At 44.2% G+C, this 17,473-nt stretch overlaps 1 protein-coding gene across 4 annotated transcripts in view; it reads left to right on the top strand.

Annotated features, from left to right (window-relative positions):
- Positions 1–17,473, top strand: part of Grik5 (glutamate ionotropic receptor kainate type subunit 5) — a 63,620-nt gene that overhangs the window by 15,771 nt on the left and 30,376 nt on the right. For all 4 annotated transcript variants that reach the window (XM_078031969.1, XM_078031967.1, XM_078031968.1 and 1 more), the window contains one exon: positions 7,806–8,009. In XM_078031969.1, the coding sequence (XP_077888095.1) occupies positions 7,806–8,009 (204 nt within the window). The remainder of the gene's footprint in view (positions 1–7,805; positions 8,010–17,473) is intronic.

The following is a 17,473-nucleotide window of genomic DNA, read 5'->3' as shown; positions in this document are numbered from 1 at the left end:
GGAGAAGGGCCAGTGAGCTTGTTGCAAAGAGACAGATGGCCTGCAGACAGGAAACCAGACACTTCCTAATAGCCTCACCAAGGGGCCCTGAGGGCTGGGCTGGCATGGAGCAGTGGGCACCTCTGTGTGTGTAATGTGTAGTCAGTCCCTGAAGGCGCCTGGAGGCAGAAGCACAGAGGTCCTTGGGGAACAAGGGTCAGAGTTCAGGAAGAAGATGTCAGGTGAACCAAGCCATGACCTGGCTCTGAGTCTCTCACATTCTCCCTTCTTCTCCCTGAAGCCTGAGAGCCGATATTATTCTTTTCTTTCTGAGGTTCATTTTCCTCTTGATGGGTTGGTTCACTCACCCATTCCACAAATATTTCTAAAGCTGCTATGTGCCTGGCCTTCACACAAATTCTGGAGGTACAGAAATAAGTCATAGGTGCTCTCAGGTGGCACTGGGGAGGTGATCTCACCCTGAATATAGTCCTTGCAACCCAGGGTATTGAGGGGTTTCCTGACAAAGGAGGGACTGATGCAGCTGCAGCGGCCTGAGGAAAGCCTCAAGAAGAGGTGGCGTCAGATGGGGTTTTGGAAGTTGCATAGGACTATGGTGCAGAACATCCTGGAAGCAGGAGCAGCAGGAGCGGGGGCCTCTGGATGTTTGTTAGTTTGGATGGGAGACAGTGGCCTCCATGTGTACAACAGGATGTGTTTCCTTTCTTTTTGTGGTGCTGAGGATAGAACCCAGGGCCTCACACATCTAGGCAAGTGTTCTACCACTGAGTCACACCTACAGCATTCACCAGTTTCTGACATGGGTTTTTGGGCAGGGCCTGTGTCAGAAATATGGGGATTCAGGTATGAGTCACTGATACCTTGGCTAGACGTGGGTCAGGACTTGTCTCATTCCCTACTCTGTCCTCAGGGCCTAGGATAGTGCCTGGCACCTACAAACATGAGGTGTGTGGATCGTGATGGGATAGATGTGGTCCAGGGGGGCTGTGGGGCAGAAGAAGGGAGGAGTCTCTGGAGGCCTGCTTATGCTTGCTCTTTACTTGGAAGAGAGTGCTGAGCAGGAAGGGCAGCGCCAGATTCTGATGTCAGAAGAGCTCCTGGGTCCACATTGGAGGATGCTGGAGAGAAGACGCCTGGGTGGGAGGAAGGGGAGTCTGATGAGGATGTTAAGAATCAGGGCAGACAGGACCAGCTGGGTGAGAGCGGAGGAGGCCACATGATGGGGTGCAGGCTGGAGCTGTCTCTGGGGTGGGAGCTGTTTTAGTCAGCTTTTGTGTTACTGTGACCAAAAGTCCTGACAGGAACAATTGGAGGAGGAAAAGTTTATTTAAGAATCACGGTTTCAGAGGTCTTAGTCCTTAGATTGCCAGCTCCATTCCTCAGGGCTTGAGGTGAGGCAGAACATCATGGTACAAGGGTATGGTGAAGGAAAGCAGCTGAGAACATGGCACCCAGAAAGGAGAGGGCGGGCCGGGGGCGCGCTCCACTTGCCAGATATGCCCTCCGTGACCCACCTCCTCCAGCCACACTTTACCTGCCTTCAGTTACTACTCAGTTAATCCCCATCTGGGGATTAATTTACTGATTGGCTTAAGGCTCTCATAGCCAAATCATTTCACCTTTAAACCTTGTATTGTCTCACACATGAGCTTTTGGGGGACATATCATATCTAAACCATAATAGGGGCACTCAGCTCTGGAGCTGCAGAGGGTGAGCTGGCTCTGAGGTTGCGTGAGGTGGGGGTATAGAAGTCCTGAGGACATGAGGTTGGGCTGGGACCTGCCTTCCTCAGCCCAGCCTCAGGCTCTGGCACATAGTTAGTTCTGATGATTCTTTTCCTCAGTCTGTGGCCTCACTCCAGTCTTTGGTGACTGGATGGCAGTATGTGCCCCGACTGTGGGGCAGTCAGACCTTAATCCATTCCTGGCTCCCATTCAAGGTCTCTAACTATCCAGTTTCCATACCTTCATCTGTAAAATGAGCCCAGTGGGCCACCTCAAGAGGACACAGGAGCAGTGCATGTGCTCGTCCCTGCAGTGCCCAGCATACAAGACCACCAGGTGCACCAATGCTCTCCCTCACCCTTCCGCACCCTCTTGTACTTGCATCCATGAAGAAAATAGCTGCCACTGTGGCCAACACCTCTGAGCACTGTGCACAGTCCTTTGCTGGTGTTACTCAATTTCCATAGCAGCCCTGCAATCAGTATCTTTATGACCCTGTTTTTCAGATGAAGAAACTAAAGACACAGGGGGGCTTAAGTGACATGCCAAAGGTCACAGCGAGAAGATAGTAGAGAGAAGAGCCGATTTAGGTTGACAAAACCTATATGCCCGTCCTTTGCACTCTATTGCCCCAGGTTCTGATGCTTCTTGAGTCTTCAGAGTGGTGTTCTGGGCCTGGCACTGCTGTTCACAGTATTCATAACACAGTGGGGCTGGGCTAGATCAAGGTCATATAACTGTATTCCAGGAAGTCACAGACATGGATTTGAGTCCAGGGCAATCAGCTTTTGAAGCATGTTCTAGAACCATCCTCCTTTAATTTTGTTTTTACTTTCAGGAGATTTTTTTCCCCTTGCGGTGCTGGGCATGGAACCTAGAGACTTGAACATGATAGGCAAGTGTCCCACCACTGAGCTACATCTCCAACCTCAAGAGACTTTGAAATATAACATGCACTTAGAAACTTGCAGAAATTGTAAATGTAACTTCACAGAATTTTCAAAATCTGAACATATTCATGCTATCTATGCAACCAGCCCCCAACTCCTGAAAGCTCCTTGTGCCCCTTTCTGTCACTAACCTGCCCACCTCTCAACTTCCCTCACCAGAGTAGCTTTGCCTGCCTATGAACTTAATATAAGTGACATCATACTAGTAATCCTTATGTCTGACTCCCTTTGCTCATAAACTTTATGTTTATGAGATTCACTCCCATCATTGCATGTAGTTTAGACTTGTATGTTCTGTGATACAAAGTTACAGTTTACTTACCCATCAAATGTAGGTGGAAATTTGAATTATTTCTGATTTTCACTGTTATGAACAGTACTACTAGTTACATTCTCTCCCATGAACTTGTACTGGAATGTCTATGGCGGATGTTTCAGGGAGAGTTGCTGGGTCACAGGTGCATGTTTCAGCTTCTTAGCTACTGCAAAAGCGTTTTCCAAGTGTTTGCACCACTGCATTCCCTGAGCAGTGTATGATTGACAGTTCCAGTTGCTCTTCATTGTCCCCAGTGGTGAGTATATTAATAGGTACCAGTGATATGTGGTGGTTTTCATTTGTACTTGATCACTTTTTTGTGTTTATCAGCTATTTGGAAATCCTTCTTTGAGTTCTTGCTCAAGTCTTTGTCTATTTTTTAAAAATTGGGATATATGACCTTTTTATTAATTTCGGAGTTATTCATATACTGAATTCCAGTTCTTGGTGAGATATGTGTATTGCAAATACTGGCTCTCCTTTTATGGCTTACTTTTTTATTCTCAGTTGTATATTTTGATAATTTTACTAAGATCTATTTTATGCATTTTTTTGATTAATGTTTTAGAATTTAAGAATTCCTTGCTTACCACAAGGTTATGCAGGTATTTTATTTATTTTCTGAAAACTTAATAATTTTGCCTTTTACGTTTAAATCTGTGTTACATCTGAAATTGATTTCTATGTATCATGTGAAGTGGGAGGTGGTTAGAATAAATTTTTTCCCCACATGGATGTTTAATTGAACGGTACCATTTTTGTGTCTGTATGTGTAGGTATTGGAGAATTGAACCCAGGGCCTTGCATATTCTAGGCAAGTATTTTACCACTAAGCTACATTCTTAGTCTTTTAAAATTTGTCTTGAGATAGGATCTCACCAAGTCACTGAGGCTGGCTTCAAACTTTTGATCCTCCTGCCTCAGCATCCTGAGTAACTGGGATCATAGATGCATGCTACCACACCCAGCTGAATAGCACCGTTTATTAAAATGAACATTTTCCTCTCTTCCCCACAGACTTTTTTTAAAAAAATATTTATTTATGTATTAGTTGTAGTTGGACACAATATTTTTATTTTATTTATTTATTCTTATATAGTGCTGAGGATAGGATGTACTAGGCGAGCACTCTACCGCTGAGCCACAACCCCAGTCCCTCTTCCCTGAAGTCTTATCTTTATCATAAATCAATATTCATTTATGCATGATTTTCCTGATACTCCATTTAATTGTCCATTGCCCCTCTGTTTCTAATACCACATTGTCTTAAAATTATAGCTTAATTTAAATGTTAACTTTGTGTGGAGTTATCTACCAGTTTTGATGATCTTTAGGATTGCTTTGGCCTTTCTTGACCTTTTGCATTTCCATATACCAACCACGGAGTCACATCACCAGTCTTTTATTTTTTATTTTGAGACAGGGCCTCACTAGTTGCTGAGGCTAACTTTGAACTTGGGATCCTCCTGCCTTAGCCTCCTGAGCTGCTGGGATTACAGGAGGCATGTCCCCCTACCCCCAGCTGCATTTCCATAGACTTTTAAATATCAGACTTTAAAAAATTCATGACCTTGAGGGAGGAACAGAGATAATGAAAATCTAGGTAAAATAGAATTCAAAGGATAAAGGGGGTAAGGAGTGAGAAATCAGCCCCCTTTCCTCCCTAGTCCCTCATTTTTCTTTTCTCAGAGGCCACCATCCTAGAAATGTCTGTGCATGTACAGTCACATCCCTGTTCTTTCTGTCACAAAGAATAGCATATTGTACACGTTGTTCTGTAGCTTGTTTTTTTTCCTCTTAATATATCTTATAGACTTTGCTATTTTAGTAGTTGCCTGGGATTCTTTTATGACATCGATGATCTCTTTATCTTGTCTCAAATTAAGTTGTTTCAGTCATTGTTCCCACCATAGGCACTGCTGTGATGACTTTCCTGGACCTGTTTTTGGCTGTAGATGCACACCATTCAAGGGGAGCTCTTAGAGACAGACTCACAGTGCCCCACTGCCTGCTTGCCGTGTAGGACTTTCACCTTAGACTCTCTTTGCAGAAACCTGAAGATATTGGATTAGAGGCTTCTTAAAAACCTTTGGTTGGGAGGGTCCAGGGCTCTGAATCTTAGATTATTGTTTTCTTACCCTGAGTTCTATCTTAGGACTCAGTTTCTGTTTTTGTCTCTATAAGCTCGGACTCTGATTCTGAGACCTTAAACCCAATTTCCTCAATATTGAATTTGAAGATCAGCTTGGCATAGTGGAAGGAACAAGGGCTTCAGAGTGCACATTGGGTTGTGAATCTCAGCTTTGTCCTGTATCCCTTCCGTGGCTCTGCTTTAGCTGTGTGCCCTTGTGTTAGACGCTTTACCTTCCTAAGCCTCGTTTTCCTCCCCTGTATACCAAGAAGGCTGTATGAAAGCCTTCCAGCTCCAACATGGGTACTTCTCTTAGAATTCTTGATTTCTGAGCCTCTAATTTTGGTACCTGACCCAGAGCCCCGTCTCTGTGTCTGGTTTCTCCCATGTCCACATTATGATTCTGTCCAGTTGAGCTCAGTCTAGCATAGGTGGAGCAGAGCTTTAGAATCAGACTGACTTGTCCTACTGAGTTACTTATGACTTCATTCTCTGGACCTCAGTGTCCTCATCTCTAAAGCAGAGGTAATAATACCGACCTCCCACACTGACAGAAGAGCTGTCACACAGCAAGCCCACAAGAAATGCTAGCTGCTGCTGCTATTATTAGTATTATCTCACATTCCTGCTCCCAGTTCCACACTTTCGGATTTGAAAAGGCAGCTTGGTAGAGAAAGAGAAATACTGACTTCCCCCATCCTGTTGTCCCTCAGCTATGGACCTCTGGTCTCCTGGAGTCCAGCACCCATGACAGGAGGCTTCATGGGAGGTGATTCTATCTATTGCTATGTAACAAACCACCTCCAAACTCAAAGACTTAAAATAATAATGATTCATTAGTTCTTGAGATTCTGTGGGTTAAGTGGGCAGCTCTTGGCTGGTCTTGTCTGGGCTCACTGTGGCTGTATTCAGTTGGTGGCCAGATTTCACAGGAAGGGCCAGGATGCCTCTAGGTGCTGGCTCTTGGCTGGCCCGCCTTGGGTCTACTCATCATCCAGCAAGCTAGCCTGGATTTCTTTACATGGGTATCCCTGAGAACCATTCTGAAAGCAGAAGCTCTAGAATTCACACATTCTGTTGGCCAAAGCAAGTCATCAGGCCAGCTTGGCCCAAGTAGTGGGAAGGTAGACTGTACCTGGAAGAGGCAGCAAAATATTATGTTCTCATCTATCACAGAGCTCACTAATTATAAATGGTGACAGGTCACGCCCTTTAGGAACCTCAGTGTACACATGTGTAAAGATGAGTCTAATATTGTTTATTTATTTAGGGATGCTTGAGATTGAATCTAGGGCACTCTACCACTGAAATAAATTCCCAGCCCTTACTATTTTTTATTTTGAGACAGGATCTCACTAAATTGCTCATGCTGGTCTTAAACTTGCAATCCTCCTGCTTCAGCCTTCTGAAGGATTACAGGCATGAGCCATCACACACACACACACACACACACACACACACACACACACACCCCTAATATTGCTTGTTTTAGTGTAAGGTATCTGTGAGGAACTAAAGTGAGGTAATGGAGAAAACACATACAGCTGGTGCTTATTACAAGGTGCTTAATTGCAAGGTAAACTCTCTCTTACTGTGGTTCATAACTAAATACACGGTAATCATCATGGATGTTATGACCAAAATTTTCTACTGGTTATTTCCTAAGTTATTTCACTCATTAGTTCAAAGAGACACTGTACAACAACCATTTAGACAATCACTGTGTCAAGATAGGTTTCCCTTTTGTATGATCATCTCCTCATTACTTGTCTTACTAGCATTTGGGATGTTCTCTTTGCTTTTGTGTTTCTTTGGCACAATGGGGTCAGTAAACTTGCTTACAACCCTCAGAAATAAGCATCTGTGTAGCAAAAGGCCAGGAATTACAAACTGGCAGGTGTGTGTGTTTGGCCTGCAGAGCATTAAAATAAATGGTATTAGAATTTGAATTAGTTGCTAACATTTATAATCAGGAGATTTTACGAAACAATCTAGGTTTCCAAATTCTGTTGAAATCGCACCATCTGGCATCTCAGGCCTGCTTCCCTCATAGTAGTGCTGGGCTGGAGCTAAATCCTGGTAGGGGACACATTCTTTGGTCCATTGGTGGCTCATGAATTCAGCTTATTAAGTCACTCCTGGTAGCATGAAAAAATGAAATAGGGCAGAAAAGAAAATACCAGTGTACTGTCTATGATCACTAAGGGCAAGGACTACTTTGTGGAATTAAATCTAGTTATGTGTGTGCATGTGTTGGGGGTGACTTGAGTTGCAAGGTAAACTCTCTCTTACTGTGGTTCATAACTAAAAAAAAACAGAAAGCCCTGTTCCAGTTTGACACAAGCTCTATCCAATCCTATTTTCTTCCAATCTCTCTCCTCCCTTATAGGCATTTCAGCTGGAGACCAAGGAACATCAGGTTGGCTGAGGAGATTAAGATGGATCCCTGGAATCTGCTAGGAGCTGGCAGGGTTCATGTGCTTTCCTCCCAGATTTCAGGCCCTTTTCCCACTTGGAGCATTTGTAAGTGAGGACGTGTGCAGTGAATCTGTCCTCCCAACTCTGCAAGCAGATTGCTGCTCTGGCTGCCTGGTCCAGGCCCTTGAGGCTCACTGAGGCTCTGGGATCCCCAATCCAGCTGGAGATATCCAGTCTTTGACCCCTGCTCTCTTTGCTTACCCAGGAAAACCCATATGTCATGCGACGACCCAACTTCCAGGCCCTATCAGGGAACGAGCGCTTTGAGGGCTTCTGTGTGGACATGCTTCGGGAGCTGGCTGAGCTGCTGCGCTTCCGATACCGCCTGCGGTTGGTGGAGGATGGGCTGTATGGGGCGCCTGAGCCCAATGGCTCCTGGACAGGCATGGTTGGCGAGCTCATCAACCGGGTACGTCTGGGCCAGGGATGGGGAAGAGGTCTTGGAGTGGGCAAGTGAGGGAGGGAGGGCAGCAAGTGGAGCCTCAGAACCTGCCTGGCACATGGCAAAAAAAGAGTCATTAAGGGCCCCTCCGCCAGCCTGGGTGATAGGGGCTGGGCACCTGTGCTTGGGAGCCCCATGAGGCTGGACAGTGTATCACCCCATGCCCCCTGTCCCCCACTGGCCACCTTGGCTTAATCAGTGCTCAAAGATTTATTGAGTGGATGAAATGACACAGAGTGGGGATGGAGTGCAGATCTGAGTGATCATGTCAGGCTTCCTGTAGGAGCTGAAACCCAGAATAGGGGCTTGCCTTGTTTGTGTGCTCTGCCCAGTATTGTAAAGGAGGACTGGCATATTGTGGGCATCGAGAGATGCTTCTCAGACTTACACATTCACTCAGTCAGTAGTTTTGGAATACCTATGGTGTGCCTTTCCCCTTGTTGGGCATGAGATATAGCAAGTGGGGAGCACCATAGACCTGGATCCTACCCCTAAGAACTTCAAGTCTTTTTAGGGTTCAGGAAGCAAATGATCATACCCTAGAGCCATTTGGTCTAAAATGGAAAAAACTCAAGAGGAGGGGCCCATGGCAGGCACTGGACCCAGGTTCCACAGAGGGCTTTCTGGAAGAGGCAATGCCCAAATCATTTCATGGAGGGCATGAAGAAGTCAGCAGGTGATGGGGTACAGGAGGGGGATGTATTTGGAGCAGAGGAAACAGCATCTACAAAGCTGGGGGGCCTGAGAGAATGGGGAGCTCTGGAAGAGCTAGCTGGGCCTGCAAGTGGGCATCCTGCAAGTGGATGAAGGTGAGGAGGGATAAGAGGCAGGGCCATGGGAGGCAAGGGCGCAGTGCAAAGAATGTTTTGGAGTCAGACCAACCTGAACTGGAATCCTTGGGTGAGTCATTTCTTTTCTTCAAATCCTTTTTTCCCCTCCCTAAGGTAGGGATAGGACCTAACAGGTCTGTGGTGAGTAGAGACAAGTTCCTCACACACTTGCTTATCAGACAGTGGGGACCAAGGTGGTGTTCCTATTTCTATTCCAGTTGGAGAAATTGGGAGGGTACATGGCAAGAGACAGGACTGTGCCAAACAGGCCCCAGTTTAAGTCACATTCAAAGCTAGTGTGCAGAGCAAGGAACTGGCCAGGAACCGTCAGGGTGGCCTTGACATTGGACTTGGCTGAACACATCAGAGATTCTTAGCTCCTATCTCTCCTGTGCCAGAATTTACTACATCCAAGCCCCTGAATGTCACCAGGATAGACATGAGTAGGGCACTTTGCTTGACAAGGACATTTATCCCTTACGGCACTGATATTCAAGTTATTCTGACTGGAACTTTTTTCTATTATTGAAAGCTTCTTCTGAATCCTGGACAAAAGGAGAGCTCCTCTGGTGGAGCAGAGTCTCTGAGTCCTGGCTGCGTGGTCTCCCCCCCCCCAAACTCCCGGGGCAGGCCCTGAGGCACTGCCTCCTTGTCAGGCTGCCATCTGGTTTGAAAGCTTCTGTCCCAGGGTGGGTTTTAAGGCCTGAAGCCCAAAGAGCCCCTGATGAGACAGAGGGCAGAAGCCCAGAACTGGTGGCCCTGCTCCCACCAGACTGCTAAGCTTCCCATGACCACAGTCTGGTCCTCAGTCAAATGAGCTCGGAAATTTTCTTTGATTAGGAACCCTAGAAATAGGCTCTGGGGCTGGGGTTATGGCTCAGAGGTAGAGCACTCACCTACCATTCTTGAGGCACTGGGTTCCATCTTCAGCACCACATAAAAATAAAATAAAGATATTGTTATAACAAAATAAATATTAAAAGAAAGAAAGAAAGAAAGAAAAGAAATAAGCAACTGAAGATCTATAAACTGCATGCCAGTTTATTCATCAAAAAAGAAGGAAATTCTGGAACAGTACTTATTCACAGCTGCCCAACCTTGGGCCAGTCTTAACCTTTGTGTTTCTGGACCTGCTCAGTGGGGTAGGCAAGATGATTTGGTGCTGGGGAACAAGCTTTTGTGATTGGTTGCTGTGACTTTAACCCCGAGTCTTGACTCTGCTGTGCCCCAGTTATGTGACCTTGATCAGGCTATTTAACCTCTCTATCACTTAGTTTCTTCAACTGTAAAATAAGTGTGAGCATGAAATGAATGAATCCACTTAAGAGGCCTAAAAAGAGCCTGGAGGGTAGAAAGTGATAAGTGCCTATGTCCTGTGCTCTTGTTGTTCTTATTCCTCTTGGTATGGCCAGCTCAAGAGTACATTCATGTTCTTATCCACTAGCTACCCAGCTAGTATTGATTGAGCACCTACTGTGTACTGGACCCTGTGCTTTATCCTGGGGTACAGTAGTGAACGAGGCGGATCTGGCCTAGCCTCTACTGCTGAGTGTAGTAAAGAGTTTAGGCCTCAGCAAATTAATGGGATGCTCTCAAAGACTTTGGGTTGGCTCCATTGTAGGAGGGAGTGCAGGGAGCAGTGGCAGCAGGACTAGTAAGGAGGTTCAGGGTGAGATGGTGTACGTGGGCCCCAATACAGCAGGGATGGAGACTTGGGGAGGGATTGTAGAGCCCAGGTCTTGGTGACAGCCTTGGGAGTGGAAGCAGGAGGGAAAAGGCAGGCGAGTGTTCTTCCCTTGTCTGACTGGGGCAGCTGGCAGCGATGACATTTATGGAGAGAACAGTGGAGGAGGAGCAGGCTGCGAATGCTAAGCAGGGTGGGGCTCAGCCTTGCTGAGTCTGCGCTGCCAGCAGAGCTATGTGGGAATCGCCACCACATCACCACGACAGCAGCAGCTGCTGTTGGCCAACTTCACACTATGTGCCAGGAATGTTCCAAGTGTTACTTAACTTCCTTCTCATAACAATTCTTCACAGTGCAGAGGTTCACTGTCCTCCTACCAATGTGAGATCTGGGGCTCAGCAGCAAAGGGACTTGCCCCCAACTCACAGTGCTGTAGCAGGTGTCTGTCCCCAGGCCCATGCCTTTTCAAAACCCCCAGCAGATACTAGAAAAGCCAGGAATAATGTAGAAATTCACTGTTGCTGATCAAGCACTCCTGTCCAAGCTCTGACTTGTGTTCACTCCTGGATGCCTCACGACCACCCAGCAAGGGCCTGGCATTAGCCCCATTTTCTCAAATGCATAGAGTGAGGCACCAAGGTACTATGTCCAGCCTGTACAACAAATGACTGAGAGAACTACAGTGGGCACCCCAGTGGACTAGCTAGGAGATGGAGAGTGAATTTCAGATGGAAGACAGCCCTGGATGCTGGCATCTCCCCATTCCCAGTCACCCTTGGCTTGGGTGTCAAATTATGGTCCCTTTATTCCACCCAGTGGCCACTGCTGGAATTGGCCTCCTCCTCCCTGTCGCTGCTTTGGTGTGAATTGAAGCTCTGCTCCTCAGCCTCCTCACAGCTGCCTGGCCTCATGTCTCAGTTGATCCTACAGCAGAATCTCTCTATAATTAAGTTTGAGCTGTCCCTCATACTTTAGGTGAAACTCCATGGCCTCAGGATAAAATCTGTGCCTTCTGGTCTGGCCCTCAAGGGTATCAGGTTAGGGTCCCAGGAACATACTCAAGTCAGATTTACAGGCCAGGAGCACAGGAGGTACCCCTGGAAACCTGCCCTGTGAGGGATTGCAGGAAGCAGGCATGGGCAGAGGGTGTAGTTGAGCTGCAATACAGGCCTGCTGTCCTATAGTCCTCCACCATGGACAGCTCCAGAGTTGGGATGGCCATCAAGGACATCCCTCCTAAGGTAATGGACCAAGCCTTTATGTCCCCCACAGATGCCATTGAACATGGAGTGACCTCGGGGTGGGTCACCTTGGGTGAAGGGCTGTCCTGTCTCCTATTGTCAGAGCTGAGAGCCATCAGCCAACAACACCCTGGGCAGCTAGAGCAGTGACTGCTCTGACAATGAGTGACGGTTGAGGAGCCACCATGCCATCCAGTATACCAGCACACCAATTTGGAGCTGGACCACCAGCCCCAGATTCCCTGATGTCCCACAAAATCCCTGCCAGGCTGCTTTATGTCCAGAACCTCGCTTTCCCTTCCTGAAATGGGGCTCATATTTCCTCGCAAAGTATGGGGGAGTTAAATGCGGCTAATACCAGTCCCTTGCTGGGTGAGTCAAGGAGTGAATACAAGTCAAAGCCGGACAAGAGCCTGGACAGGAGTGCTTGATCAGCAACAGTGAATTTCTATATTATTCCTGGATTTTCAAGTATCCACTGGGGGTTTTGAAAAGGCATGGGCCTTGGGACAGATACTTGCTACAGCACTATGAGTTGGGGGCAAGTCCTTTTGCTGTTGAGCCCCAGATCTCACATTGGTAGGAGGACAGCCAACCTCTGGGCCATGAAGGATCATTATGAGAACTGTAGAACTGCTGTTCCTAACCCCCCCCCCCCCATGTAATGTCTGATTTCAGTTTTTTCTTTTTAAGGCACTGGGGGTTGAACCTAGGGGCACTCAACTACTGAGCTAAATCCTCAGTCCTTTTTTATTTTTTATTTTGGGTCAGGGACTACTACGTTGCCCAGTCTGGCTTCAAGCTTGCCATCCTTCTGCTATTAGCCTCCCAAGTAGCTGGTATTACAGGTGTGCATACCACGCCTGGCTGATTTCAACCTTCTTACTTATAGTCCTCATCAAATCTTGTCTCCTGGGGATGCACAAAGTCCCCTAGATGCCATTTTCAAATACCATATCACAATTGTCTTCCAATTTCAAAATTTTTATGCGTTGAGAAAATCATAGGTGAGAGAGAAAAGGAATATCAACACAGAATATCTCTGCTTTATGATTTTAAAAATTATCTCATTTTATGCATAGATTTTTGAGCCATTTTATATCATATTGTGTTTCAGGTTATAAAACAATATATGGTAAGTATAATTCCATTTCACACAAAATGTATATATACATCAAAAAGTTATAAGTGCTTCTGTATGCCATCAAAAGTTGTTGTATGGCTAGGAAGTAGACCAGTGTAGAGTGAATGCTTACATGTGCAAGGCCCTGAGTTCAGAAGTTGATCCAAGCCATGTAAAAACATTTTCTTTATGTTCATTAATTACATATGTAATACAAAGTGATGCAAAATCACATTTTGGAGATAACCACTGTGATGAGTGTGGGTATATTTTTGAAACTCATTTTCTATAAACTCATTAATACATGTATTTAAAGTTTTAAACTTTTATTTTTTATAAAAATGGTATCCAGCCAGGCACAGTGACACATACCTATAATTCTAGTGACTTGGGAGGCTGAGTCAGAGAGACCAAAAGTTCAAGGCCAGCCTAGTCCATTTAGTGAGACCTTGTCTCAAAATAAAAAGCATGTGAGGGTGGGGTGGAAATACAGCTCAGTGGTAGATCACCCCTGATTTCAGTTCCCAGTACTGGAGGGGAAAAAAGTATCCCGTTACACATACTATTTTGTAATTTGCTTTTTTTCACTTATAGCTTGACATTTTTTCTGTTGGTACACATATTTCTGCCTTTTAAAAGGGCAGGTGATGGCTAGGGATATAGCTTAGCAGTAGAGTGCTTGCCTAGCATGTGTGAGGTCCTAGGTTCAGTTCCAAGTGTGGGTGGGGAGAGAGTGAAGAGGGGGAAAGGAGAACACAGGAGCTTACCAAAAGGCTGTGAGTGAATTTTCCACATGGATCTGCCTTATTTTTTAAAATCGACCAATAAAAAGGATGATACATTTAGCCATTCATTTATTGATTAACTTATTTATTAAGCACCTGTTGTGCACCTGGCCCTGTTCCAACCACTAAAAGGAAGCAGTGTACGGAGCAGATATACTTCCTACCTACCCTGAAGCTAATGTTTCATTTTTTTTTTATTGGATCTTTATAGTTCTTCATAGTAATTGGGTTCAGCCCTACAAACTCATGCATGCTTGGAAATCGATTTCAGTTCATGATCCTTCCCTTTTCCTTACCATCCTCCCACCCCTCTCCCATTCTGTTTCCACTACTAGACTTCCTTTTGTTTATCTATTAATTTATATTCAATTGATTATTTATGTTATCCTATCCTTCCCTTCCCCTTTCCTTTATTTTACTCTAACTTCTGCATATGAGAGAAAACATTCAACCTTTGAGTTTCTGAAGTTTGGCTTATTTCACTAAGCATGATATTCTCCATTTCCATCCATTTACTGGAAAATGCCATAATTTTAGTTTTTTTTTTTATGACTGAGTAGAACTTCATCATATATGTATACTACAGTCTCTTAATCCATTCATCTACTGACAGGCATCTGGGTTGATTCTATAGTTTAGCTATTGTGAATTGTGCTGCTATAAACATTTGGCTGTATCACTGTATTGCTGTAGTATGCTGATTTTAGATATTTTTGGGAAAATATCAAGGAGTGGGATAACTGGGTCATATGGTGGTTTCATCCCTAGTTTTTTGAGGAATCTCCATATTGCTTTCTAGAGTAGTTGTACTAGTCTGTAATCCCACCAACAATATACACGAGTACCTTTTCATCACAACCTTACCAGTATTTGTTGTTCATAGTCTTGATCATTGCCATTGGGTTGGAGCAAGATGGAATCTTAGTGTAGTTTTGATTTTCATGTCCCTGATTCCTAGAAATGTTTTCTCATATATTTGTTTATTCATTAGCCATATGTGTTTCTTCTTTTGAGAAAAAAAATTAAAATCTTTTGCCCATTTATGGATTGGGTTATTTATTTATTTATCTATTAGCATCTGCTGAGCCCCAGATCTCACATTGGTAGAAGGACAGCCAACCTCTGGGCCATGAAGGATCATTATGAGAACTGTAGAACTGCTATTCTAACCCCTCCATCTAATGTCTGATTTCAGTTTTGTTTTGTTTTTTTTTTTTCAAGGCATTGGGGGTTGAACCTAGGGGCACTCAACTACTTTTTTTGAGGTCTTTGTATATTCTGGATATTAATCTCCTATCAGGAGTAGCTGGCCAAGATTTTCTCCCATTCTGTTGGCCCTCTCTTCACGCTCTTAATTGTTTCCTTTGTTGTGCAGAAGCTTTTTATTTGATGGCGTCCCACTTGCTGATTCTTGGTTTTATTTCTTGTGCTTTGGGCGTCTTGTTAAAGAAGTCAGTACCAGTACCTCTATGATGAAGTGTTAACCCAGTGTTTTCTTCTAGAAGTTGTAAAGTTTCTGGCCTAATTTCTAAGTCTTTGATCCATTTCAATTTGAGTTTTGTGCAAGGTGAGATACAGGGGTCTAGTTTTGTTTTTCTACATATCGCTGTCCACTTTTCCCAGCACCATTTTTAGGCTATCTTTTCTCAAAAAAAAAAAAAAAAATATATATATATATATATATATATTTTGGCACCTTTGTCAAATATCAGATGGCTGTAGGTATGTGGATTTGTCTCTGTGTCTTCTGTTCTTTTCCATTGTCTTCATGTTTATTTTGATGGCGGTATCATGCTCTGTAGAATAATTTCAGATCAGGTATTGTGATGCCTCCTGTGAAACAAATGTTTTAGTGAGGAAGCTGACAGCATATATATTAATGTCATGCCAGATGGTGAATGCATTGTGAATAGAAATAAAATAGGGTAAGGGATAAAAAGTATTTGGTGCATAGATATGTTTTGGGTGGTTAGATGGAGTTTGGGAAAAAAGCCTGAGTGAGATGAGGAAATCAGCCCTGAGAAGACCTGTTAGGAAGTGGGTAACAAGGACAAGGACTTTGTCTCTGTGTCCCACTTCTGTATGCCCAGTTCTTAGAACTGTCAAACACCCAGCAGGTACTCAGTAAATACTTGCTAACGGATTGGTAGGTCTGGGGGAACAATATTTTCCAGGTCGAGTACAAAACCTGGAGGTCAAACTGAGCTTTCCTGGGTCCAGGAAACAGTGATGGGGCTAGAAGGGTTGAGGGGAGGGAGCAAGGGAGGCCATGGGGCAGTGAGATCCAAGAGAAGGCTCAGATCAAGGGCGGTAGGGTCTGGAAGGCACAGGTAAGGATTTGGGATGTTATTTTTATTATGTTACAAAGCCATTGTATGGAGTTTTTAAAAGAATCTTTAAAAATTTTTATTAGTTTTGATGAACCTTTATTTATTTATTTGTTTGTTTCTTTATATGTGGTACTGAGAATCGAACCCACATGCCAGGCAAGTACTGTACCACTGAGCCACAACCCAGCTCCCTATTGTATGGTTTAAGTGGGAGATGTACTGTGATTTTTTTTCTCCTTTTTATTGAAGTTAAATTCATAAAATTAACTATTTAAAAGATACATATCAGTGGCATATAGTACATTCACAGTGTTATGTAATCACCGCCTGTATGTAATTCCAAAACATTTTCATAACCCCCAAAGAAAACCTTGTACTTACTAAGTAGTCACTTCCCATTCCCCTTTCTCTCTCCCACCCCTGGAAACCACCAATCTTCTGTCTCCATGGATTTATTTATTATAGATATTTCATGTAAATGGAATCATACAGCCTGTTATTTCTGGCTTCTTTCACTTAGCATCACTTAACATGGTGTTTTCAAAGTTCATCCACATTGTAACAGTTCTCAGCACTACATTCCTCATTATAGCTGAATAATATTCCATTGCATGGATATGCCATCTGGATCTAATTTTTTAAATTTCTTAAAAGTGATCACTCTGGCTATTCTCTTGAGAAATAGCCATAGTGGGGCAAGAGTAGAAGCAGATGGTTCATGTAGGAAGCTATTGGATCAGAAAAGGTGTGGGCCAGAGAAGACATTGATTTGGGCATGAGAGGCAATTGTGGCAGCGGTGCTACCAGATTGGATGTGTACAAGTGGAATCAGAGGTGACTGGAGAGTTTGGCCAGTTTCCACCATGGGGTGGTTGGGTTGAGAAACAAGTGTTATGTCTGGACATGGATTCTTCAAGATGCTTGTCTGAAATTGAAGGGGAGATGTATGGGTTCCATTGTGTGTCTGGAGCATGAATTAACGAACTCATCCCCTATTGATGGATATGGGGTCATTTCCTGTTTTGCTAGCACAGACAATGCCCCTGTAGACTTGGCCTGTGAATTTGCAGGAGTGTTCCTGGGTTATACATTTTAAGAAGTGGAAATTCTGGATCAAAGGGTATGAAATTTTTAAAAGTATATATTGCTAAGTGGCTACTGAAAAAGGTTTTACCAATGTATATTCCCACCAAAAGTGCGTGAGAATGTCAAATTTCCCACATTCTTGCCAACAGCAGATATTATCAATCTTCAAAAAAAAAATCTTATATTTATTTTTTAGTTGTAGTTGGACACAATACCTTTATTTTATTTATTTATTTTTATGTGGTATTGAGGTTTGAACCCAGGGCCTCACCTGTACAAGGCAAGTGCTGTACCACTGAGCCACAACCCCAGCCTAATATCTGATTGTTTTAACCAAAACAGAATGTTACAT

Source organism: Ictidomys tridecemlineatus, chromosome 15 (genome assembly GCF_052094955.1).
Source record: "Ictidomys tridecemlineatus isolate mIctTri1 chromosome 15, mIctTri1.hap1, whole genome shotgun sequence".
Classification (NCBI taxonomy): Eukaryota; Metazoa; Chordata; class Mammalia; order Rodentia; family Sciuridae; genus Ictidomys; species Ictidomys tridecemlineatus.
The sequence above is the reverse complement of the archived record's forward strand: the minus strand, read 5'-3'. Positions and strand labels throughout refer to the sequence as shown.